Genomic DNA, 25,906 nt, shown 5'->3' with positions numbered 1-25,906 from the left:
ATCACCTCAAATTTGCAAGCAAAATACCCAAAGCACAATCAATCTTCTGTTCCAATTGGGGTTCTCGATCAACAAGAAAAAATCAAGTTTTGTTCCAAGCAAAACCAAACAGTTCCTAGGAGCTATCATAAAAACGGAAGATGGGATAGTCTTCCCCTCAAACAAAAGAGTACAAAACATACTGCTGCAAATACCTCAGTAGCTAGCCGGTTGACAAATAACTGTACACAAAGCAATGCACTTACGATGATGGGTTCATGCATTTACCTGGTTCTGCATGCACGGTTGCGCATGCGCCCAATGCAAGAGTGGTTAGCGAAACAGTGGTCTGAGGCAAGCGGTCAGTGGGACGATCTAGTGATTGTTTCGCTAACCCTAGTTCAAGCGCTTCGCTGGTGGACAAAGGAACAGCTGTTAAAAGGAAAACCCTTTCACATTCCTCCAGGGCAAGCTATAGTTACAACAGATGCCCCACCCTCCGGATGGGGAGCCCATTACCTTCACAACACAGCGCATGGCCTGTGGGCACAGATCACAGCCCAAATCACATCAACCTTTTAGAGCTACTAGCAGTACTCAAGGCCCTACAAGCCTTTCATGTGCATCTAACAGGTCAAACGGTGCAAGTCCTCACAGACCGCACCGCTGCCTTGTTTTACATAAACAAGCAGGGAGTGTGAGAAACCTGAAGGTGTCTCAACCGCTAGTCCCCGGAGATCTCTCATCCAGGTGGCCAGGACACAGCCATTGCTATTGGATCCAGTTCCTGGGGGTGGACCAGTGGGGGAGGGTCACCTGGATGAGGGATTTTCGGGGAGTGGAAGTGGGACACCGACGGGCGAAATATGGTACCCCTTTCCTTGTAACACATTTTGCCCATCCTACCCTATAGGATATTTAGACGCTCTACCCGCCCCAAACACTTTCTTAAACCGTAACAGACTAACACCAGAGCCATTTACCTGACATGTCCCAACAAACGGGTCAGGCAATTGACAATAACGACGCACACCTTATGGCCCTTTATCTTCCCCACTGGGATAAAAGGCGGAGCACAAGAGCACACTATGAGCAGGAAACAGCTACACTGAACCAGCAGTTCAAACGGAGGAGAAAGGCAGCGAGACCTGGAGGGACAAAGAAGGGGGAACTGCCCTTGCCCTTCTCAACTCTGACTTGTGAAGACTCCAAAAGGGAAATCATAAGACCGGGATTTACTGCTGGCGTGTGGAGGAACAGATGTCAATGATGCACGGGGGCCTCCTGCATTGATAACAGACAGGGAGGCACGCTGGCTACCATGGTACCGTCCTTGACTCCAGAAGTGTCTCTCAATGGCCCCTTTGGTTTTGTATGAAAAGGGCGGTGTGAAATGTCAGAGTGGTCCTACAGGGGGTCACGTCAAATCCCCTGAACATTCTAAAGTCTCTGACCCATTGCAGAGAGAAACCTACTTTCTGATGCCAATTGTGAACTGTGGAATAAGGCAAGTGTGAACCCGACCGAGGGATGCCGAAAGAAAGCTAGCAGAAGGGAACCCACGCTTTCTGATGAAAATGAGCAAATCATGAACTGCGTTAAAGAAGGCCGTAGTGAACCCGACAGAGAGGCCCACCTTGTGAGAAGGATCTGAGCCCGGCAGAGGGAGATCCTGGGGGCGAAGAGCAATTGACCAAGGTGCAAGATCACCAAAGGACCTTTTGTTTGTTTGATTGTTTGTTGTTTTGAACCAGCAGGCCTTCTAAGACAAGAGACTTGGCCCTTGAAGGTTCTGGTATCGTTGAATGGACTTGTGAGCCTCGTGCTGCAGAAGCTCAAGATTGTGCTGTGCTCAGGAGTTCTGCCTTGTCTCGTGCTTAAAACGTGGGGAAGGGAGACCCAGCCACACCATCCTGACTTATCATTTGGACAACACTCTTTTTGTAACTTAGTGGAAAGGAACGGCAATCGTTTTTTTAGTATAGGCCTTTTTTATTTGACAAAATGCTACTAGGACTGCCTTATTATTATTTGGTGGTTGTAGCTTGCTCCCATTTTAGCTTTAGATTTAGATTGGGTGTTTTTCTCACCCATGCATACAGTTTAAAAAACACTGTTGAACTGTGATCACTTGTGTCTGTCTTAACTATTTCCACTATGAGTTCCTTAGAGGAGGCACACACTCTCCAAGTATGTCCAGGCTAGCCCATAAAATGTGGATGTGGGCACTCAAGCGGAACATATTTCTAGTATCTAAACACATTCCAGGGGAACACAATTCTCTAACAGACTCTCCAAGCAGAGATCCCCTACCTAAAGAACATGAGTGGTATCTCAACTGAGGAATTTTAGACAATATCTTTTCCCTCTGAGGATATCCTCCTTTAGACTTGGTCGTCACAAGCTTCCCTAACCCAGATCGAAGGGTTTTTCCACTGACAGCAGAATAGTGCACAAAATGCACCAGGAACAAGCAACTCTAATCCTTGTTGCTCCAATATGGGCGAGACAACCTTGGTTTCTGCATCTGCTCAAACTGGTGATGTGCAACCCAATCAAGCTCCCATGCCCCCTCAACATGCTCACCCAACACGGTGGAACAACGGTACACCCACATCCTCAATCTATGAACTTGACAGCTTGTATCCTGAACTCATAGAGTTTGGTCATTTAAAACTACCTCAAAGGTGTATGGAAATCCTCAAGAAGGCATGTAAACCTAATACCAGACACTGTTACTTTAACAGATGGAAAAGATTTGTAATATGGTGTTAGTCTAAAGATGTAAACCCTATTGAATGTACTCCACACATTCTTCACTACATGCTCCATTTATTAGACTCTGGTCTAGTATTCAACTCCATCTTTGTACACCACTTCACAAAACAAAAGTATCCTGGTGGAAAGTCCCTGTTAGGGCTTTCGTGGAGGGAGTAATGAGACTTTACCCCCTCCCCCCATTTCCAACCCGCAGCCAGGATGAGATCTCAATCTGGTACTCTCAAAGCTCATAGTCCTCCCTTTGAGCCTATGCATTAATCCAGCCTTAAACACCTAACATACAAAACAGCTTTTCTGGTGGCCATCACCTCCATAAGAAGAGTCAGTGAGCTACAACCGTTTTTGGTGCAAGACCCTTTCTTTGTTATCCCCAAAGACAAGTTGGTACTAAGAACACACCCTAGGTTTTCACCTAAGTTCATATCCTAGTTCCATGTTAACCAATCTATTGAACTACTCACTTTCTTTCAAAATCCTTCAAACTCAGCTGAGAAGAACCTCCATATACTAGATCTAAGGAGGGCGGTTCTTTACTATGTAAACAAGACAAAACCGCTAAGAAAAACAGACCAACTGTCTGTCTCCATAGCACATGGCAGGGAAGGTGATCATGTTTAAAAAAAACGCCATCTCCAGATGGATAGTGAAATGCATACAGGTCTGCTACTCCCTATCAAACAAAAATTTGCCTTTAACACCAAGAGCTCACTCTACCAGGGGGGCAGGAGATACTTTGGCCTTTATTGCAAACTTCCCTCTGGACGCCATTTGCAAAACAGTTACGTGGAGTTCCATACATACATTTACTCTGCATTACTGCATTGACACACATTCTAAAGCAGATTCACAAATGGGACAAGCAGTGCTAAAACATGTATTTACTGCTGTACCTTCTCACAACCCACCACCATCTCCAAACACTGCTCGCTAGTCTATGCATAGCATGTGATCTAAGCAGATCCACAAGCCTCGGAAGCGATACATTACTCACCGGTATCGTATTTCTGATGCTTGTACCTGCTTAGATTCACATGTGCCCACCCTTCCTCCCCCTGTGTAGTAGACGGTGCATAGATTTTTTGTGGCCTTATCTACTCTTAGCTGCTTTATTACATCTGTACTCACGCTACACTTCTCGACGCGTGAAGGATCTACAACTTCCTCAGGCAAAGATTAAATGAAGCATTCGGAAAACATGCTGTGATGTTTTCCAAAGGCTTCATTTCATCTCTGCCTGAGGAAGTGGAGGCAATCCACGAATACTCGCAAATATGCACAATAAAGGACTTTGTTAGCCTAATGAAGGTATTGACTCATTGTTTTCTTCTGGATCAACATTCTATTCAACCCTTAGCTAACACGGTACAAACAAACAGAACTATATGTATATGCTACCCTTACAACCCCAGCACAACTTCCCATGGCAATTGTGAGCTCCTTAGTCCACTAGCCCTAGGGCTGAGTACCATACTTTGTGAAAAACGGTAACCACAGCTCTCCAATTTTTACCCAGGACTCGTTGAGAATGTGTGTCAGGTATTCCATCTCGTAAATCGCCCTGACTTTCCCTAGCCATTCCCTTTCTGTAGGGGCTTTACTCCGCTTCCAGAACTGCGCCACACAGCATCTGGCTGCTACCAGGAGTGTACAGGCCATGTGGTTCCCCTGCACCTCTTCCTCCCCATACTCTGAACAGGAGCCCCCTTTGGGATAAGTCACGCGTGATCCCGTCCACCCCTTTAATCCAGGAAAGGACCTCCCTCCAGTAAGTTTGCATATGGGTACAGTCCCCCCCACGTGATAGTAATCTGCTTCGGGGGCTCGACACTTCCAGCATTTTGAGTCAGCTCCTGAGGACATTCTGGCCGGACGGAGCAGAGGGAGATGCCAGCGATGCAGGATCTTAACTGCCTTCATTCTAAACTGGAGGGAAACCGTGGATTGGAAAACCCTTCTTCATATGGTGGCCCACAATTCATCAGATATGTCTTCCTGCAGGTCCTCGGCCCACTTTTACATAGCTTTAGGCATCTGCGGGGTTCTGCATTACGGAGCACCTTGTATATGCTTGCTATGCGTCCCTTTGTATCCCCCCTGTAGCAGCAGCGAATCAGAAGTGGTGCGCTCTCGTCTCGGGTTGTGCCCCAGTGGGGGGCCATGAGCGCTCCCTTCAGTTGCAGATAGCGGAAGGGGGAGAGCCGGCCAATCTGCAGGAGTTTCTCCAGGGTTCCTATGGACAGAAATTCACCCACACCCACAGCTGTCCCACCCTACTAAGCCCCACCTCGTACCATTCCTGAAATAGTCGCAGGTCCGCTATACGATTCCTTGGCGTGGGGACCCAAATACAACTGTGGGGCTGGGCCAGGTCGTGATCCACCTCATGTCACCTGCCTTGCTCCAGATCGACCACAGTACTTCCAATATAGGGTGACAGAGGACTCTGCCTGGTATCTCCCTTTGCAGGACCTTCAGCGAGAATTGAGTTGTTCATTGCAAACCATTGCTTCTCTGATTGAGATTCCAGATGGTCGATAAACACTCACGGCTGGGTTGCCCTATAGCATGTCCCCATATCCGGGAGGCCCACACCCCCTCCTCCCTTGACAAGATGCCCACAGTACTTCCAATATAGGGTGACAGAGGACTCTGCCTGGTATCTCCCTTTGCAGGACCTTCAGCAAGAATTGAGTTGTCCATTGCAAACCATTGCTTCTCTGATTGAGATTCCAGATGGTCGATAAACACTTGCGGCTGGGTTGCCCTATAGCATGTCCCCATATCCGGGAGGCCCACACTCCCCTCCTCCCTTGACAAGATGAGAGTCCGGTATGCTATCCTAGGCCTCTTGCCCGCCCATAAAAATGTCAGAATTCTACTTTTAATCATGTCTAGGAAGTGCGCAGGAGCTACCACCCAGAGCATCTGGAATAGGAAAGAAAATTTGGGAAGGATGACCATTTTGATAGAGTAGAGTCTCGCCATCCAGGACAGGTTGAGTCTAGACCACCGGTCAAGGTCCCTTTTTATTTTAACCCATAACAGGGGGAGGTTTATGTCAAATATCTCCACCACTAGTTAACGGAACCCGTCTCCCTCAACCCATAGCCCAAGTTCTTTCATATATTCCCCAATCTGGGCTTTCTCTGGCCCTATTGGGTGCACCACAGATTTACCCAGGTTCAACTTGAAACCTGACAGCTGTGCATATACCTCAAGATTTTCCAACAGGACCGGGAGGGGTGCCCGGGGGCAATATATATATAGGAGGGCATCAACCGTGAACAGGCTTAGCTTATACTCTGCCATCCCCACATGAACCCCATGAATTTGCTCGTCGGTCCTGATATCTATTGCCCAAGGTTCATGACTAGCGCATATAAGAGCGGCGAGAGGGTATATCCCTGTCTAGTTCTCCAGCATGGGGTCTGGCATGGATTCACATGCTCATGAATATTCCCCGTCGTCAGGCTGGGAATCCTCGGTAAAGAAAAAACCAGTATCAGTTTCGTTTCTGATCTGTCTTTCGTAGTAATAACCAATCACTGGTCTCTGCGTCATACTGACCAGAGCCAATGACTGCCCTCTACCTAAGCACCGCCTCTGGCAGCCATCTTCAGATTTTTACCGCACGTTCATGTGTTGGGATCCTCGTGCTATTGCTCTCGAGCGTTAGTGCTATTTTCGCGCTTTTTTTTTTCACAAAAATCTTCGATTCTTTCGGTCAAAAGAGCCTCAAGCTCCACCGATCCTACATCCGATCAACGGGGACCCGTGTCGGATTCGTCTGTGCCCCTCAAGGGTGAAGATTTCGTCGAGCTACACTTCGGAGGACTCCAGAAGCTTCTCAGGCCCGGTCTCGGAGATGGCCCAGGAGAAGGGAAGCTCGACGCCCGGAAAGCTGTTCAGGGTCTGCCCTGGATGCCAGCTGCAGAACGTCTTTAAGGAGGACGAACACTCTTTCTGCCTTTACTGCCTTCATGAGGACAAAACGCACGTGGAGAAGGACTGTGCGTTTTGCGGCAACATGTCGGAACGGACCATGAAGGACCGTCATCAACGTCTCGCCAACTGGCTGGAGGGTAAGAGCCCGTCTGGCGAGAAGAAGAAGAAATCCGAGCGGTCTTCTAAGACCTTTGAGGGCGCCCCGGCGACGGGGGCCCAACATAAGGCCAAGCACCGCGAGTCCGCTGGCACCGGGAGTGCCGAACGGTCGGGCTCTACGGGCGCCAGGCAGGGCGCACCCTCCCCGGCACCATCAACCACGAGCCAATGCTCTGGGTCGGGTAAGAGGAAGGCCGAGCACCCGGCGAAGCTCCTGGAGAGGCCCCGGTCGAGCTCTAAGGCAGAGGAGGAGCGTGGCAGTGCCCCCTCCCTCAAGGATAAGGCGGTGAGCGCACCTAAGGTGGTGAAGGCCTTGATCCATCCGACCAAGCCCTCTATCGAAACGGTCGCGGCGGCCCTGGCTCAGCCTGTGGAGGCTGCACCAGTGGTGGCGACCTCAGGGCCCAGAATCTCCCTGCCTCCTTGGAGGGAGTCTTCTTTTGTGCCCATCGATAGGACCCCCGTGAAAGCCCCCGTGGGGAAGAAGAAGGGGGGGCAGGGCGTCGTCGTAGATTCGGCCTCAACCTCAGAAGAGGAGCTGATCGAGGTCTTAAGCCACGGCCTAGGCGTGGAACAAGGCCAGCCCGTCGGAATGGACCCCGACGCAGGTGACGACGACGACATCGTCGAGGATACCGACGGGGCCCCTGCTCGCCCGTCGGATTCCCCTCTGCCAGCGCCGCAAGACAACTCGGCGGCCATTTTGTTGGCCATACAGTCCTTATGCTCCGAGATAAGGACGAGGCTACCGTTACCCACGGAGTAACCTCTCCCGTCGGGGGATCCAGAACCGGGACCTTCTGGTGTTCCCCCTACCAAGAAAAGAAGGATCCATCCACCACCTCCTTTTCAACCGTCGTGCCCCGTACAGCCCTCCTCCCCTTCCACCCGAGGGGATGATACGGGGACTGACACGGCAGCGACGGGTACGGACGACGAGGCATACGACGAGGATATTCCGTCGTCGCCTCCCACCAGGGCTTCTCCGCCCGACGAGATCGGATCTTTCCACTCCATGATCTCCAGGGCTTCCGAGCTTTTCCAACTCTGCCCTGAGGAGAAGAAAAAGGAAGGCTTCCTTTATCAGCGGCGCGAGGCCAAGAGGAAGACGGTCCTCGCAGTGCCTCTGTTGGACGACATTTGGGATGAGGGCCTTTCCCTCCTCAAGAACCCTTCCACGACGCCAGCTAGAAGAGACCGGTACGAGAAAAAGTACCGGGTCCCTGACACGGCCCCCCTATGCCTCCGGGCGCAGCCTACCCCGGATTCCGTCGTCTCCGCGGCAGCCAGGAAGAAAACGGGGGGGGGGTGCGGCCTCCACATCGACTTCCCCGCCGGACGGCGAGGGAAAGAAATTGGATGCTATGGGACGTAGAGTCATCTCGTCGGCAGCGACGACGATTAAGGCGGCCAACGCCTTGGCTATCGTGGCCCGCTACGACAGGGAGCTCTGGTACAAGATAGCTCCCCTGCTGGATTTTCTGCCGGACGACAAGAGGGCGGAGGCCCTGGAGATCCTGCAGGAAGGTGAGGTGGCCTCGGACCACGCCATCACCGTGGCGACGGACATCGCCGACACTGGGTTCCGCCAGCTGGGCAACGGCGTTTGCCTTCGACGTCGTGGATGGCTCAAAGCTACGGACTTCCGGCAGGACGTCCAGACCAGAGTCCTGGACATGCCCTTCGACGGGAACAACCTGTTTGGCAAGACAGTGGACGATTCCCTTCAGGCCATCAAGGCGGATACTGAGACGGCCCGGGCCCTTGGAGTCCTGCAGCAACGACGGACGCTCTTTCGGAGCGGCGGAGGCAAGGGCGCCTCCAAAGGTTCCGGCGGCGGTTTCGCTTCCTACCGTCAAGCGGCCGGCTCGTCGTCGCAAGAGGCCTACAGAGGACGAGGCAAGTCTAGCGGACCCCGCCGTCGCCAAGGAGGTCAAGGCGGCAAGGCCGCATCCAAGCAAGATTGAACCGGCCGTGGGGTCGGGCCCCCACCGAAGCACCCCGGTGGGAGGCCGGCTGGCGGGCTTCGTCAGCGTGTGGGAGTCCATCTCCACCGACCGTTGGGTGCTGGACGCCCTGGCCCGGGGCCACGCGCTCGAGTTTCAAAGAAGGTGCCCGCGCGTCCCCCCCGTGGCCAGGAAAGAACTTCACGTCCCTCAACTTCTCCTGGAGGTAAAGGCGATGCTCAGAAAGGGCGCCATCGAACTCGTCCCAAAGAGGCTTCGGGGCTCCGGAGTCTACTCGAGATACTTCCTCGTGAAGAAGAAGACGGGAGGATGGCGCCCCATCCTAGACCTGCGACGTCTGAACAAGTTCATCAAGGCGCAGAAGTTCCGGATGGTCACCCTCCAGCACGTCCTGGGTCAGCTGGAGGAAGGAGACTTCCTATCGTCGTTGGATTTGGAGGATGCCTACTTCCACATTCCCATCCTAAAGGGGCACCGAAAATTCCTCAGATTCGTGGTCCAAGGGCGTCATTACCAGTTCAAAGCCCTTCCCTTCGGACTACGGTCGGCACCCAGGGTATTCACCAAGTGCCTCGCACCGGTGGCGGCGCAGCTGCGCCGCGAGGGGATTCACGTCTACCCCTACCTGGACGACTGGCTCATCCACGCCAAGACGAGGGAGCTCGCCGTGGTCCACACGGCAAGGACCGTCCAACTCCTCACGGACCTGGGATTCTCCGTGAACTACGCCAAATCCCACCTGGTGCCCGCGCAAGTCGCACTGTTTCTGGGAGCGAGGCTCGACACAGTGTCCCTTCTGGCCTCCCCGTCGGAGGAGAGGACCAGGACCATCTTGGGCAAGGTGCAACGGATGTTGGTGGCCGACGCGGCCAAAGTGAGGTCCATCAAGTCCCTCCTCGGGATGATGTCTTCCTGCATCTACCTCATTCCCATGTGCAGGCTCCGGATGCGCCCGTTGCAAGAATTCCTGGATGCGCGCTGGATCCAGACGACGGGCAGCTTCGAGGAAAGGATCAAGCTCAACGAGAGTTTCCGACGAGCGATACGGTGGTGGGGCACCCGCGCGCACCTGACGACGGGCATGGACTTCCAGACCCCAGCCCACCAGGAGACTGTGACCACGGATGCCTCCCTGGAAGGGTGGGGAGCGCACACCGAAAATCTGCACGCAAGGGGACTCTGGCTCCCGACGGAGAAGTCCCTGCATATCAACGTCCTGGAGCTCCGTGCAGTGTTTTGGGCCCTCAGGTCCTTCCTTCCGTCCCTCAAGGGCAAGGTGGTGAGGATCTTCACCGACAACACCACCACCATGTTTTACATCAGGAAACAGGGCGGAACCAGGTCCCCAGCGCTGTCCAAGGAGGCGCAGGACCTGTGGCATTGGGCCGTCGCCCAAGGGATTTTTCTGGTGCCGTTTCATCTGGCAGGGATAAAAAACAGCATCGCCGACTCACTCAGCAGAGAGCTGCGCTCGTGCCACGAGTGGGAACTACGGCAGGATCTGGTGGATCGCCTCTTCCGACGGTGGGGCACACCCCAGATCGACCTGTTCGCGACGGCGACGAACACCAAGTGCCGGAGGTTCGCCAGCAGGTTTCCCCAGACGAGGAGCATGGGCGATGCTTTCTCGTTCCCCTGGGAGGGCCTGTTCCTCTACGCGTTCCCTCCCTTGCCTCTGCTAATCCGGCTCGTCAACCAGCTCAAGAGGTCACGGTGCAGGATGATCCTCGTCGCACCTGCGTGGCCGAGGCAGATATGGTTCCCGGACTTGCTGGACTTGTCAGCGTCCCCGCCGATCAAGCTGCCGGCGGACGCGGATCTACTCTCCAGGGAAGGAGGCGCCATCCTCCACCACGACCCGAAGTCGCTGAACTTGCAGGCCTGGCTCCTGCAGCACTAGAGTTTGGAGGATACGACATACCGGCCGATTGCAGAGAGGTTCTTGCAAAGGCCAGGGCGTCCTCGACTCTTAAATGCTACGGACACAAATGGAAGAGGTTCTCTGTCTGGTGCCACGCACAGAAGATTAACCCTCTACGGATTACTGCTCCCCAAGTACTGCCGTACCTGCTGACGCTGGCCAAGGCTGGGCTGGCACACGCGTCCATCAAGATTCATCTTGCTGCGATCTCCCGATACACCAGAACCACGGGGCGGACGTCCTTGTGGTCTCATCGCCTGGTGAAAGAGTTCATGAAGGGACTGTTCAGATCGTTCCCGCCAGTGAAGGCTCCGGCCCCGGCGTGGGAGCTCAACGTGGTGCTGACCAAGCTCATGGGACCTCCGTTCGAGCCTCTGCACTCGGCCCCGTTGAAGTTTCTATCGTGGAAAACAGCTTTTCTTGTGGCCATCACCTCCGCACGACGAGTGGGAGAGATCCAGGCCCTTTCCTGCAAGGCCCCGTACTTGACTTTCCACGACACGAGGGTAGTGCTCAGGACGCACCCCTCCTTCATGCCCAAGGTACCGTCGGACTTCCATCTCAACGAACCCTTGGTGTTACCTGTGTTTTTCCCGTCGCCTTCGTCGCCGGCTGAGAGGACTTTGCACTCGCTGGATGTAGCTAGAGCGCTGAAGTTCTACGTGGACCGCACGAAGGGTTTTCGGAAGACGTCACAACTCTTTGTGAACTTTGGACCTGTCAATCAGGGGAAGGCTCCCTCGAAGGCTTCCATCTCCAGATGGCTCTCCGGCTGTATCATGTGCTGTCACCGGTTGGCAAACCGACCGCTGCCTGGCCGTCCGAGAGCCCATTCCACCAGAGCGATCGCAGCTACCACGGCGTTCCTATCTGGTGTGCCCCTGCTGGACATATGCAGGGCTGCTACGTGGAGGTCGACGCACACCTTCACGAAATTCTACTGCGTCGACCGGGATTCCAGGGAGGAGTCCAGGGTCGGCCAAGCAGTGCTGCGCAACCTGTTCGCCTGAGGTGAGCCTGGTGAGGAGGTAAGATGCTTAATGTTGAGTTGATGTGATGCTTAATGTTGAGCCTTTGCCACCTCCCGTGGTTGTGCATGTGTGTACTGCTATGTATTCTTTATTCATGAGCATGTGAATCCATGCCAGACCCCATGCTGGAGAAGGAACAAGTTACTTACCTGTAACTGTTGTTCTCCAGCATGGGTCTGGCATGGATTCACATGCGAACCCTCCCGCCTACCCCTCTGCGGCTCTTCACTTGGTCATACTGCCACTTCACGTGCTTCCAAATCTGAAGATGGCTGCCAGAGGCGGTGCTTAGGTAGAGGGCAGTCATTGGCTGTGGTCAGTATGACGCAGAGACCAGTGATTGGTTATTACTACGAAAGACAGATCAGAAACGAAACTGATACTGGTTTTTTCTTTACCGAGGATTCCCAGCCTGACGACGGGGAATATTCATGAGCATGTGAATCCATGCCAGACCCATGCTGGAGAACAACAGTTACAGGTAAGTAACTTGTTCCTTCCCCGCCAAGCCCAAACGGGTGCAACTCTTCCCCGTTTACCCTCACTCTTGCTCTTGGGTTGGAGTATGATATGATATGATATGATAGGTTATTTAGTAGAGGGCCGCTATCCAACCACCCCATTTCTCCCCCATCCCGACCAATGCCAACACCCCTTTCAGGAATGACCAGCTCACACGGTCAAAAGCTTTCTCTGCGTCTATGGACAACCTCAGAGCTCCCTCTTTTTTAACTATGGGTGAGTACAGCATGTGTAGGGTCTTGCTTAGATTGTCTGCCCCCTGGCGATTCTTAACAAAGCCTGTCTGGTCCAGATGAACCAACCTGGGGAGAACCCTCTCAAGCCTAGTTGCCAGCACCCTAGCAAGGATCTTGGCATCTACATTTAAAAGCGAGGTAGGACTGTATGCCTGGCAAAGCGTGGGATCCTTTCCTGGTTTGGGTATGACCACTATTCTGGCTTCCAAAAATGTGGGGGAACCCTGCTTATTTCACTAGAGGTATTGTAAACCCTCACCAACGGGGCTGCCAGCAACTCTTGAAATTGTTTAAAGAAATCAGTGGTGTATCCATCCTGCCACGGGGCTTTACCTGCCTGCAGTCTGCCTATGGTGGCCACCACCTCTTTGGCCGTGACTTCGGCCTCCAGGGCCGCAAGTTCCCCAGGGGTAAGCTTTGGGATTGCCAAGCCGTCCAGGAACGTCCTGATGGCTCTGGCTCGCTCCTATATAACTCCTCATAATACTCGGCAAAACACCTGGGTACCCCGCCTTGAGGGCCAACCTTATCCCCCCTTTATCTCAGATCCTCTCTACTCTTCTGTCCCAACTGCTCCCCCTGACCATGTTCGCCAGCAGAGATCCCACCAAGTCACCCCTCTCATAGTATCGTTGTTTCATATATCTCAATTTCTTCAGGACCTCCCCAATGAGTGTGGTATGTAGGGACTGCCTTTTGTCTCGAATGAGATGGAGCAACTCATTCTTGTCCCCCCCTCCACTCAGCTGCGCCATGAGTCCCCCGATTTCTTCCCGTAGCTTACTTTCAATTAGTCCCTCTCCCACTTTCTGTGGGCTCCCTCTGCTATCAACAGACCCTGTATTGTGGCCTTGGCAGCTTCCCGCACATTATTGGGGTGTACCTCCCCTGTCTCATTGACCTCAAAAAAGGATCGAATTTCATTTCCCAGGTACTCCCTGAAGACTGGGTCCCAGAGAAGAACATCATTGTAGCGCCAACCCAGGCTAACTCTTCTTTTTGCTTCGAACTGCCAGGATGCCATCACCATTTCATGGTCTGACCACGTGACTGTTTCCACTCTGAGGGATGTGATGTCCTCCACTTGCTCCCTGGGGATTAATAATAGGTCTATCCTCATGTAGGTAGAGTGTGGAGGGTAGAAGAAAGTATAGCCTCCCGCCTGGGGATGGAAAAGCTTCCACCCGTCTGCCCAAAAGTGGTCATCGAGGAGCACTGTAAACTCTCTGTTCTCCTTTCCCACCTGCTTCGGTGTCCACCCTCCCCCTTGCTGACCACCAGTCCAGTCCCGGGTCTTGGACCAAGTTACAGTCGCCACCAACTAAAATGTGTTCCTCCCCCCATTCCTCCAGTGTCGCAATGACCCTCCTAAGAAAGTGAATTTAGCCTACATTGAGTGTGTACACTGTGGCCAAGGTAAACAAGGCCCCATCCACTTGACCCTTGAGCACCAGAAATCTCCCTCCAAAGCCCCCCTTAGTTTGAAGCGCCTTCATGCAAAAGGATTTTGCCAGAACTATCCCTACCCCCTCCTTTTTGCGATCCTTGTTGGAGGCCCAGAACATTTGCCCCACTGCCCCTTTCCGCTGGGAACGCTCCATCCCTTGTTTAAAACGTGTTTCCTGCACGAAGAGGACTGATAACTTGAGGGACCGGAACATGTTATAGGTCAGAGACCTCTTATTTGGTGAATTCAGACCCTTAAGGTTGAGGGTCGCAACCTTTAAATGAACCATAACCCTGTACAGGAAGATCACCTGTGCCCCGGGCCATTATCCTCTCATTCGTCACAAAAGCCCCTACATTGTGCATGCCGAGCCTTTCACCCCCCCTCTCCCGTCCCCCTGACTCTCCCAGGTCCCTCCCGAACCCCCAACAACAATCCCACCCACCAAACCCCAAACAACAGGGCATTGAGCCCAATTGAGTAGACACATCTGTACTTTGCCAGGTCACCAGGGTATGTGGCGAGTGATGGTCGGCCAGGCCGTTCCCCCCCCAAATGAGTGAGCACAGGGCAGTACGGATTTAACTCAATCGCCCCTCGGCTCCAACAAACTGTTTTCAGACACGCCTGATTTCGGGGGTGGCGAGTGCCGTGCCCTAGGCTTCCTTGTTCGCCTAAATCTGTTGTCTCTTTTGGTCCCTTTAGACTGAGTGAATGCGCTTTTGAAGCACTCCCTCAGCTGGCGCTGACTCTCTCTCTAGCTGCGTCTCCTCGCTCTGTAGTTCTTGTAACAGGTTGTCCGCATCTTCACCTTGATGTAGGACGTAATTTTCACCCCTGAGTTCGAACATGAGGGCGAAGGGAAAGCACCAACGATACCTCACTCCCTTATCTTGAAGCCATTTCGTTAGGGACTTACATTTGCACCTTTGATCCGGGGTATAGGCGGATAGGTCTTGGAAAATCCTGATCTGCACTCCCTCCCATTCGATTGTGCCACGCGCCCTTGCCTTCTGTAGGATTTCCTTCTTATCGGTGTAGTAATGGCACTTGGCAACCACCAAGCACGGTCCTTCCCTGCGTCCAGCACCCCTATGGATCCTTTGAAACTTAATGTCTCTCTCCGGGGAGGCCCCAGCAGGTCCCGCACCAGACGAAGAAGGCACTTTTCAAGCTCCTGTTGTGTTTCCGTCTCTCGACCCGGGAGCCCCCAGACATGTAAATTGTTCCTCCCCTCTCTGTTTTCGATATCGCCAACTTTGGCCCTCACCTCTCGGTCCCGGCGCTAGAGTTCCTTCAGTCGCATCTCTACCTCCACATCGCCGATGTCTGCGGCGCGGTGTGAGTGTTCCAAGGCCTCCACTCAGTCCTCCACCTTTGTGACCCTCTCAGTGAGCCCTGGAGCTCTGCCCTAAATGTTCGCAATTCCGACAATACTGCATGGATGTCCTGTTGTATGCCCCTCAGGGTCCCCCTGTCCATTCCGGCTCCAGCTTCCCCCACCATGTGGCTTCCACAGTCCTTTGTGCCCCTCCTAGTATCGCCGCTGCAATGCTGTTCATGGCCCCCTTTCCTCCTCTTTGTTCGACCCCTAACGGGGGTATCAGGGGCTAGATGGTGTTCTATCGGTCTTAACGCTCAATGCACTTAATTAATTCCTGAAGCACCAGTGGTATAGATACCTCTCCTGAACTGGAATTTGGTAAACCAGATCCTACTCCTACTGGCCACGCTGACTCCGCATATAGGAAACTAATGAGCAAGGTGATAGAGTTTGTAGATTGGCGCAGGCCTACTCCTTCTTTCGAGCAGGATAACCTGACTGATATTTTGGCTCCGGGTCCCCAAAAAGATCAAATTTTGCTTTTTCGCATTGCACTACAAAAAAGGGTCTCAACAAATTGGGAGACACCAGAGACTGCAGCTACAGTAAATAAAAATGTTGCTAAGAAATATAGGCCATCCAGCAGTGACCCAGAGTACTTAACAAACCATCCAACACTAGAATGTTTGGTGGTTCTAGATGCCACATCTAAGCAATCAGCATACCCCTCTATCCCTCCTGATAGGGATGATAAGAGAGTGGATGCCTAGGTAAGAAACATGTTTACTGCTGGTATTATGGCGTTAAAGTCAACTCACGAAACTTGTATTTTGTCTAGATTTATGTTTACCCTGTGGGACTGCGTAGCTATGGTAGCTGGACACATCCCGGAAGGTGAAGAAAGAGACAGCTTCCTGGCTATCAAGGATGGTAAGGAGGCAATGGGGGAATGCCTCCAGTCAGGTTTGGATACTGCAGACAGCATCAGCTGATCCATGGCAACTAGCACCTTGTTGTGCAGATTTATGTGGTTCAGGAAGTCCGGATTTGCACCAGTTGTGCAGTATAGACTTCTCAATATGCCCTTTGACGGCTCGAGGCTGTTTAGCAGCAAGGCTGATGAGAGTTTTGAAAAGCTGCAGACCTTGAAAGCGGCGGCTAAATCCCTTAGCGTCGTCATTACACAGCCTCAACACCCCTACTCCGGTTCATCATCTTGAAGGGGTAAGTGCTTTTGATTCTACTCCTCAATTGGAAGAGAAGAGGACAAGCCAGTCAAAGAGGTCAGAGAAGATTCCCTGGTGGTGGATGAGGGAGAGGTGCTAAGACGGCCCATGCAGCAAAATATTTACCCTCAGCTGCCGCTTCAGCAGCCTCAAAACCACTCTGAGTCTTTGACTCACAAGACCCTGGTGGGAAGAAGACTTACTCAGCATCTGAAGGAATGGCGGGATATTACTTCAGATAGTTGGGCACTAGAAACTGTAGCCCGAGGTTACCGCCTTCCTTTACAAAAAAGGCCTCAGGATCAACCACCAGGGGAACAACAATTTCAAAGTTCCGGATCTGCTCCTTGTGCAGGAAATGTTGACCCTGCTAGACAAAGGTGCTATAGAACCAGTACCTGTGGCGGAAAGTAACAAGGGTTGGTACTCCCCATACTTTCTAATTCCCAAAAAGGACAGAGGATTGAGACCCACAGGTTCCTCACGAAGGACAACTTCAAGACGGTTACCCTTTCGCAAATTCTTCAGGCTCTCCAACTCCAAGACTGGATGGTGTCATTGGACCTTCAGGATGCTTACTTTCATGTGCCTATCCATCACAAGCACAGAAAGTATGTGAGTTTGGCGGTTCTCATGATCAGTTTCGAGTTCTGCCATTCAGGCTGACCTCCGCCCCAAGGGTTTTCACCAAGTTAATGGTGGTGGTGGCAGGCAACGAGTCTCAGGAGGGGGGGGAGATTCACATATATATCCCTACCTGGACGATTGTCTGATCAGGGCCCGTTCACCCCGAACAAACCCGAGAACATCTCTGCGTAACCTGCCACTCTCTCCACAAACTGCGCTTCGCCCTCAATTGCAAGAATTCCAACATGATACCATCTAAAAGACTCCAATTTATTGGAGCAGTCCTGGATGCTTCCTCCTGGAAAGCCTCCCCACCCAAGGTGAGAGCTCAACATATTCTGCAGATGGTCACCTAATTCCAGAGTGCCCAGCATCTTCCGGCCTTTGATTTTTTGAGGTTGCTTGGTCTTATGGCATTCGTTCCTCGAAACACTTGTGTATAGACACGTTATAAAGGCCATATCATATCATATATCATATCATATCCTGCATTTTTCTGGTGCCAGAGGCTCATCTCAGAATGAGATCCCTCCAATGGGCTCTCAGGACTCAATGGTCCCAATTCTCAGGCAGAATGTCAGCCCACCTGGAAGATCCGAGCAGAGTCGCTCAGGGCCTTCTGTGGTGGGCTTGCAAGGACAACATTCTCAAGGGAGAATCTTTTTGGCAGCCATGGCTGGAGAGAACTGTAGTGATTGACACCTCACTCACGTGGTGGGGAGCCCACGCCAGCGAGCTGACAATCAGCGGTCTTTGGACTCTGTCGGAGTCCAAACTATACGTTAACCTTTTGGAGCTGAGGGCAATCAAACTAGCTTTGAAGGCCTTTCTGCCCTCTACAGGGAACGAATATCCTAATAATGATGGACAACACAGTGGCCATGTAGTACCTCAACAAGATAGGAGGCATAGGGTCAGTACTACTGTGCTGAGAAGCAATGCAGCTCTGGTTCTGAGCAATTGAAGAAGGAATCTCTCTATCAGCAGTTCACCTAGCAGGAGAGGAGAACATGGCGGCGGATGCTCTGAGCAGGCAGAGCACAGTCCCACATGAGTGGGAACTAGCTTAGGAAGTCTTCCTAGAGATCTTCACCCTTTGGGGAACCCCACAAGTCGATCTATTTGCTACCAGTGTCAATCGGAAATGCAAACTATTTTGCTCCAGGCAATTTCCTCCAAGAGGAGCTCTAGGGGACGTGTTCATAGTGGACTGGGAGTTTCCACTCCGGTACGCGTTTGCTCCAGTACACGTCATTCCTCATGTTATCAGAAGGTTGAGAAAGTTTGGGAAATCCATGATCCTTATTGCTCTTCATTGGGCTAGGAGGACGTGGAACACAGACCTTCTGGGCATGTCCATCTGCCCTCCAATGCGTCTTCCACAAAGAGAGGACCTTCTTTAGCGAGAGGAGGTTTGGGTTCTCCATCCAAAGGTCAAGACTCTAAACATTCACGCATGATTTCTGAGAGGTTGAGATACAAGGATTGGGACCTCCCAGATGACATAATGGAGTACTTACTTTTGGCCAGAAGGCCAGCAATGCAATCTTTGCACCGCTGCCATTGGAGCAAGTTCAGCAGTTGGTGCAGGGATAAGAATGTGGATCCCTTGCTATGTGACACACCTATGGTGCTTTCTTTTTTGTTACATTTGGCGAATCTGGGGCTCCAGATTGGAACAATTAAAGGTTACCTTGTGGCGCTATCTATTTTCAAGCGCTCTTCAGAGTAAGATTCATATTTTAAAATCCCTCTGATTGTTAATTCATAAAGGGTCTTACTAATGTATTTCCACCAGTTCCATGTATGGTATCTTAACCTGGTGTTAAAATGTCTTACATGCATTCCTTGCGAGCCTATACACTCATGCCCATTAAGACTGTTAACCTTGAAAACAGTTTTGCTAATCGCCATAACGTCAGCCCCCAGGGTAAGCGAGTTGCAGGCACTTTCCTATAAACCCCCACATACGGTTTTCTATAAAGACAAGGTTGTTCTCAGGGTGAAACCTTCTTTTCTACCTAAAGGAATCTCTGACTTCCACTTGTTGCAGAAGCTCATTTTGCTAACTTTCTATCCATCTTCTCATCCTGAAAAGGAGGAGGAAAGATTACATAGGCTAGACCCATAAAGGGCTCTCAGTATTTATACATCAAGAATGGCTAGATTTCGTTAAAATGACCAAATATTAATTGGGGATACAGGCCCTAAATTCCGTTTAGCTGTAACAAAACGGACCATATCCAGATGGATCATCCTGGCTATTGGGGAATGTTACAGGTTAGTGGGCAAAGACCCGCCGGAAGGCTTGAGAGCATATTCCACAAGGGACATGGCAACCTCTGCTGCTCTTCCAGGAGGAGTTCCATTCAAAGACATTTGTTCAGCCGCCACTTGGTCCACTGTTCACACGTTTGTGACCATTACTGCCAAAGGACAATTTGGAAAAGTAGTCCTTCATTCAGTCCATGACAAATATAATTTTTACTCCCACCTCCAAATTTTTATTGCTTTGGGAGTCTATCATAAGATGAGGAATACGTGGAAGGACAAAATACATTAGAAGAACAAGTTACTTACCTCTGGTAACATTCTTTCGATTGGATGTTCCTCCTATGAATACCTCATCACCCCTCCCAACCTACCACTTTACGCGTTCTTACACTTTACGCTTTCTTTGAGTCTATGGTCTATGGTATCCATGGTAATTCCTCTAAAGGATGGGGGAAAACAGAACTGAAGCCAACGGGCGCTGCATGCGCTACTTATACTGATGATGATGTCGACAAACGAACGGCGGCCCTCGAGGGACATTGACTCAATAAGACGGCACACAGCGCTCCCTGTCGAAAACACAAGCAGCTAAAGCTAGAAGGATAATTATCATAAGATGAGGAATACGTGGGAGGAACATCCAATCAAAAGAACGTTACCTAGGGTAAGTAACTTGCTCTTTTTGCAACACCTACTGATGTGTGTCACTCTGAGCAGCACGTGTTGGGAATGCAAGTTATGGTTGACCTGTCTACTGCATGAGTCTTAACCAAGACCCCTGTCCCAGCAAACCACCCCTGCTAAGGACATGCTAAGTATCTCAGTGTAGACATTCTGAGGCCAAGCCCAGTGCCCCCTTTACCTTCGGCCTTCATCTCAGAAGCTGCAGAATGTCTCCCTGTGGGAGATATTAGAGAGAGCTTTGAAGCCTAGTCAAGGATGGCAAGGAGGTGTCCCCATCAATGCTTCTGTCAGGCCACCGCTTGATAGCACTGGGTTTAAACAACGGATTTTCTATCCACCCTGCAGGGCTACTGCTCAACAGTCTCTTTCTTCCCTTTATAGAATAAGGGCTTGAACGTGAACCATGGTCTTGTTTATCAATCTTTCGATGGATGTGGCTTGCCAGCAATACAATAATTGTTCTTTCGGTTTCTTTGATTCCTACAGTATCTGCAAACGTTGCACTTACAGTCATGCGACCTGCTGGACATCTTCGGCGGCATCAGCTTTTTCCCGTTGGATAAAATGACATACCTGAAAATCCAGTCCTTTATAAACAAAATGGAGGAAAGCCTCGAGATTGTCAAATATACAGCATTTTTATACAATGACCAGCTCATCTGGTAAGTACGATACTCTTCTTCAGTAGAAAAGATAAATCAAAATGTTGCCTTTCTGCCCATGGCCCTCATGGATTATACGACCTACTCATGCCACTGCAGTTAAAGTATCTAATTTGTACGAGGAGTGATCCCACCTGATGAATGTCCTTGCTGGACTCAAGAGTATCTAAGAGGGTTCCCACTAGAGAAAGCATTGGAAAATACGTAGGACAGTGTTCTAGAGGAGGTGAAATGCTTGGGTAAAGTGTTAACCTTGTTTGTATGTAATTTCCCTCACTGTCGAATTTCTGAAAGATGCATTCTGCCTGACCAAAAGCTACGGAACCTGGTAGAGCAGTGTTTCCATGACCGTGGGAATCGGGCCAGCACACAGACCAGACATGTGAACGGGCCCAGGATGCGCTGCATACACTTGACAATTCTAGATAATCTAGATGCTGCTACACTCCACCAAATATCCAGATAATCATTGGAGCAGTGGATATGGAACTTGCCAATGTACTAGATACGTTTTTGCAGAAAGCTATTGGCCATTGGCACACAGTGGTGGTGAAAGCCTCCTGAGTGACACTGTGACACTTTCATCCGTGGTTAGGCTCTTGGTTGTTCGGAGCTTTCACTACTCAAATTGTAAGGCAGTAAGGTTGTGGGATGAAACATTCTAGCAACATCTGGCAGACTGCTCACTTTGTTACTGGGAGTTAGGCCGTGTTTACTCTATGCCAGGGGTCTTCAACCTTTGGCTCTCCAGATGTTTCAGACTACAACCCCCACCATCCCTAGCCAGCATAGTCAATGGTCAGGTATCATGGAAGTTGTATACCAAAAGGGTTATCTACTAGACAAAACTATTGGGTTAGGAATACAGATGGAAAGGCGATGGGTTGTAATGAGGGAGGCACACTGTGTGGCGTGCGTTTGGCTTTTTACCCTACATCATATATCGGAGTAATCTCCACAAAGAGTCTGAATACATCTCTTACGTAGATTTTATTTAAACAAAAATGTCCTCTCATGGGTCCAACTAAAATATTAGGTGTCAGGGCAGTTTCTTCTCAACATTTCCAACAGGGTGTGGGTTTCCCACAAGGTCAGGGTACTTTCTTGTCACTTTGTCTCCAGATTACTCTCTTTGGGGTACTTCCTCGTTGTTTCTGGTTTTAGGTGGGATACAACTCGGCCGGGTTTTCCTTGTATGACCTGTGTACTTTGCTGTGTCTCTGTCACATGTTTCAGGTAATAGTAGAGCTTCTCTACAACCTTACGACCGAGCCATCAGTGGTTGGCTTCCCCACATACCAGCGCCACGTTTAAGATCTCTGAGCGAGTACTGTTATGCCATATGATCAAACTGTCTGCTGTTATGGAACTGCCTCAGTGTTTTTGAAGCAGTCTTTTGACAGATGCCTTATTTGCAGCTTTAATCACCTATTGCTGTATTAAAATGTCTTAACCAAGTGTGCCTTTAGCCACTTGATATATACGGAGTGTCTTTCCTTAGCTAGTTAAACTTCAAAACCTCCACGTTTCATTCAGTGGGACTCACTGCTTGCTACTGTTGAATGGTACCGATCATTCATGGGCAGCTGTTGGAACCATGTTGCTGCCTTCTTCCAGCACGTACATTTCATTTTAAATAGATAATTTTCTTTTGACACGCCTGTACTACTGTATCGCTCAGTTTAGTATTTCTAGCAAATGTTTAATGTTCCTGTGGAATGTCTCCCATTCTCTTTTGCTGAAATATCATTGTTTACGTTCATGAAAAGATATCTCGAGTTTAGTTGAGAACAGAAGCATTAATGTAAGAACATCAGTCATAACCGCCCAGGAAATGTTCATCCACAATTCTTATTAATGCTTTTAGCACCTAAATACAAGGTATTTGTGTGATTGATGCATGCACTTAGACGTCCTGTTTAAGGTTTAGTATTTATTTGAGCCATGGCATACTTTTCAATTTCACTGCTTCATTTTCTTATTCCTACAGACTTCTAAATGTTTAGGTACAGCTTATTTGACCACTACACCAAACCACATAATTTTGCAGAGAGGAAATATTTGTTAAGTGACAAAACAGCAAAGTGTCCACCCTTGAGCCAGTTCTTGCTTTTCAACCCATACCCTTTTGCATTCTGGGACTTGTAGTTTAGTTGCTCTTATATTAAGCATATGCTTACTCCCACACTGTAAAGCACTGATGGCAAAGACACCTGGGACTGATTCAAGGTTTCACATTAAATGGGTCAATTTGCCTTCTAGCAACAATATGAAAAGGCTTTGTTTTTCTTTTGATGATCTACTGCTTCTTATACCATTTATTTTACATGAATTCAGACTGTGGCTGCTTCTCATACTACTTGCCAGCTGTTGCGACCTTATGGCCAGATAGTACCACTACGGCAGTGCCTGACAAATTCTTATCCAGTGCCTGTACAAAAAAACAAAACTGTTGGCTTTGCTAATGCTTTTTTTTTAGCCCGCGACACAGTCGGAAAATGTTTGATTCTGCTATTGTCGGGCATTAAAATCCATGGCCCTGGGAGCTCACACCAAACTCCTTGGTGGATATGGTGCCATACATGAGGAAATGTACAGTTGAGGACAAATTGGGGATTGGGGGAATCGCCATGTTGTGAGGACATGCAGACCCACAGAGCCTTAGTGGACCTTTAGGGTGCCTTCTTGGTGAATGCAAAATCCCTGCCTGTTATGACCTGGGACTGGACCGACAGGGGGACACCCTGCATGCCACAGGAGCATTTCTGATGGTAGTGAGATGGCTAGATGTCATGTTGCTGTGTAAGATGCCCCAGATTCCAGGCATCTTATCGCTAATGAGGAGCAAAGGACTAGCATCAAGAGAGTGACATGGAAGAGTGTACTTAGATTCCCTCTGGACAGATGCATGCTTTGATTGGGTATATAGAGCCTTAGAAGATTGATTTAAAGGGTCTCAAATATCAGCCTAGCTAGGATACTATTAATGAAAGCATATATTGCCTAATGATGAGGCAGATCTGTTTTGTTGCAAAGGCCGCAATTTATGCAGAAGCCTTCTGTATTAAACCCCATATTAAGTGTTTATTTTTGAGAAAATGTATTTGTTTTTCCCCTCTGATTGGACAAGCTTTGTTATACTGTTATAATACACCTGTAAACTGGAGCAATTTTAATCAATACATATGTGATGTATCTTTCTTATGACTTATGCTGTGCCTAGGTAGCCAAATGGGCATAAGAGTAGCATAAACATGGGATATCGTGGGCCAGTTGCCACCCTTGTTAAGAGAGATATTCAGTGTTTAAAGAAACATGTGGCTTACGATAATATGGGTTAAATATACTGCTCAAGGTTTAATGCTGTGCAGTGTTTGTTGCCTCCGCATTCGCGATAGGCCTGTTCATGTTTAGAAAAAGGTGAAGATAATATTCAGAAAGACTGAAGGGGGAACCAAGATGTGAAATTGCCAACATTAGCAACCCCGTAGCACGACTTGCAGGTATTTTGGCCTGAAATGTGTCAGTCCAAGTGCTGCAGAGTGTTCCCACCACTAGGTGGACACTTTGGAATAACTGAGGAACCGTTGATAGTGGTAATGAAATTCAGCTCAGTGATTGATATGCCAGCAATGGTCCAAACAACCTTGGTGTCTAGCACTGCCATCCGTACAATAAGACTGCCGTTGGAATTCCACACATATCCACCTCTATCACCAATGGAAAATAAGACGATAAATAAGTGTTTGTCTCAAAGCTGATCTTGAAATGTGTCTTAATTTCATCAGCTACCAGCACTACAGTGGCAGCTGAATATGCCACAACAATACACAGCACAAATCTGGGAAGCACAATAGATACTAATGAAACCAAACAACGCAGCTTAGGGGTCTGCAAACTGTGCCAAATGTTTTGGACTAGGTCTCCCATGATCCCTCACCATTGGCTATGCTGGTTAGGGCTGATGGGAATTGTAGTCCACACACCTGGAGCGCCAAAGATTTCAGAACCCTGGCCTAAATGATGCAGACCTAAATAAATGAGTCACTGAACCCAGGTGCTTGGAGAAGGATTAGAACAAGACATTGTGGACTGAAATACCTTATCGGTGGCTGACTGTGATGAGACTGTGGGTGTTATGAGAAACCAGAAGGTATTTGTCACCCACTAGTCCCCGGGGATCTATCATCCAGGTGGCCAGGACACGGCCATCGCTTTTGGATCCTGTTCCTGGTGGTGAATCAGTGCGGTAGGATCACCTGGGTGAGGAGTCTTCGCGGAGTGTGAGTGGGACACCAGATGGCGGGACACGGTATCCCCTTCCCTGTAACACCTTTGCCCCATCCTATCAGGTGGGATATTTGGGAGCTCAACCCCCCCCCTTTTAAAACACAAACCCTTTCTCACAGACAGCCCGCTATGAGAGTAAACTGACTAACACCCGAGCCGTATACCTGATGTGTCCCAATACCATGGTCCGGCAAGGTCAGGCAATTACTGACTATCACACACACCTGACTACCATTACACTTCCCCACACGGATAAAAGGTGGCGCATGAGAGCACATTCTGAACAAGGAAAAGCACACAAGGAAACATCAGTTCCAAGATTGCAGCTTAACAATAGTAGAAAGACGGCGAAACAGAAGGGGATTGCAAGGAGGAAAGTTCCCTTGACCTTTTCGACCATGAACCTTTACTTTCATGAAACCTTGAGAATAGAAAACGTAAAACCAGGAAACCCAGCTGAAGAATCGTGGTACTGTCCTTGGTTCCAACAACAAAGCAGCGTAGGTGAAATCAACACAGACGGTGAGTTGGGGAGATCGATATAGGACCAGTCTGTGTTGAAGCCAAGGTTGCAAGCAGAAAAATTGTATAGCGAGCGCTGAAACAAACATTGTTTGAAACATGTGTGATACCCAACGCAAGTGAAGTTGAAGGCAGATGAGTGATTTGTAAAGAAACCGCAAGCCAAGGTAAGTAGGAAACAGTTTATTTACTTAGTTTCCAGCAGTAAAGCATAAGACTCCCAACACAGTCAGCATCCAGGGTACAACTGAATAAAGCCAAGCATAAACATTGATGGCATATCATTCCAGAATGGTATAAACACAAGGG

The 25,906-nt window shown here is 49.9% G+C and overlaps 1 protein-coding gene across 3 annotated transcripts in view; it reads left to right on the top strand.

Annotated features, from left to right (window-relative positions):
- CCZ1 (CCZ1 homolog, vacuolar protein trafficking and biogenesis associated) overlaps positions 1-25,906 on the top strand; it is a 732,451-nt gene that overhangs the window by 276,651 nt on the left and 429,894 nt on the right. For all 3 annotated transcript variants that reach the window (XM_069645641.1, XM_069645642.1, XM_069645640.1), the window contains one exon: positions 20,610-20,785. In XM_069645641.1, the coding sequence (XP_069501742.1) occupies positions 20,610-20,785 (176 nt within the window). The remainder of the gene's footprint in view (positions 1-20,609; positions 20,786-25,906) is intronic.

Source organism: Ambystoma mexicanum, chromosome 2p, assembly GCF_040938575.1.
Source record: "Ambystoma mexicanum isolate Mex_15411 chromosome 2p, UKY_AmexF1_1, whole genome shotgun sequence".
Taxonomy (NCBI): Eukaryota; Metazoa; Chordata; class Amphibia; order Caudata; family Ambystomatidae; genus Ambystoma; species Ambystoma mexicanum.
This window is presented reverse-complemented; position numbering and strand designations above follow the sequence as displayed.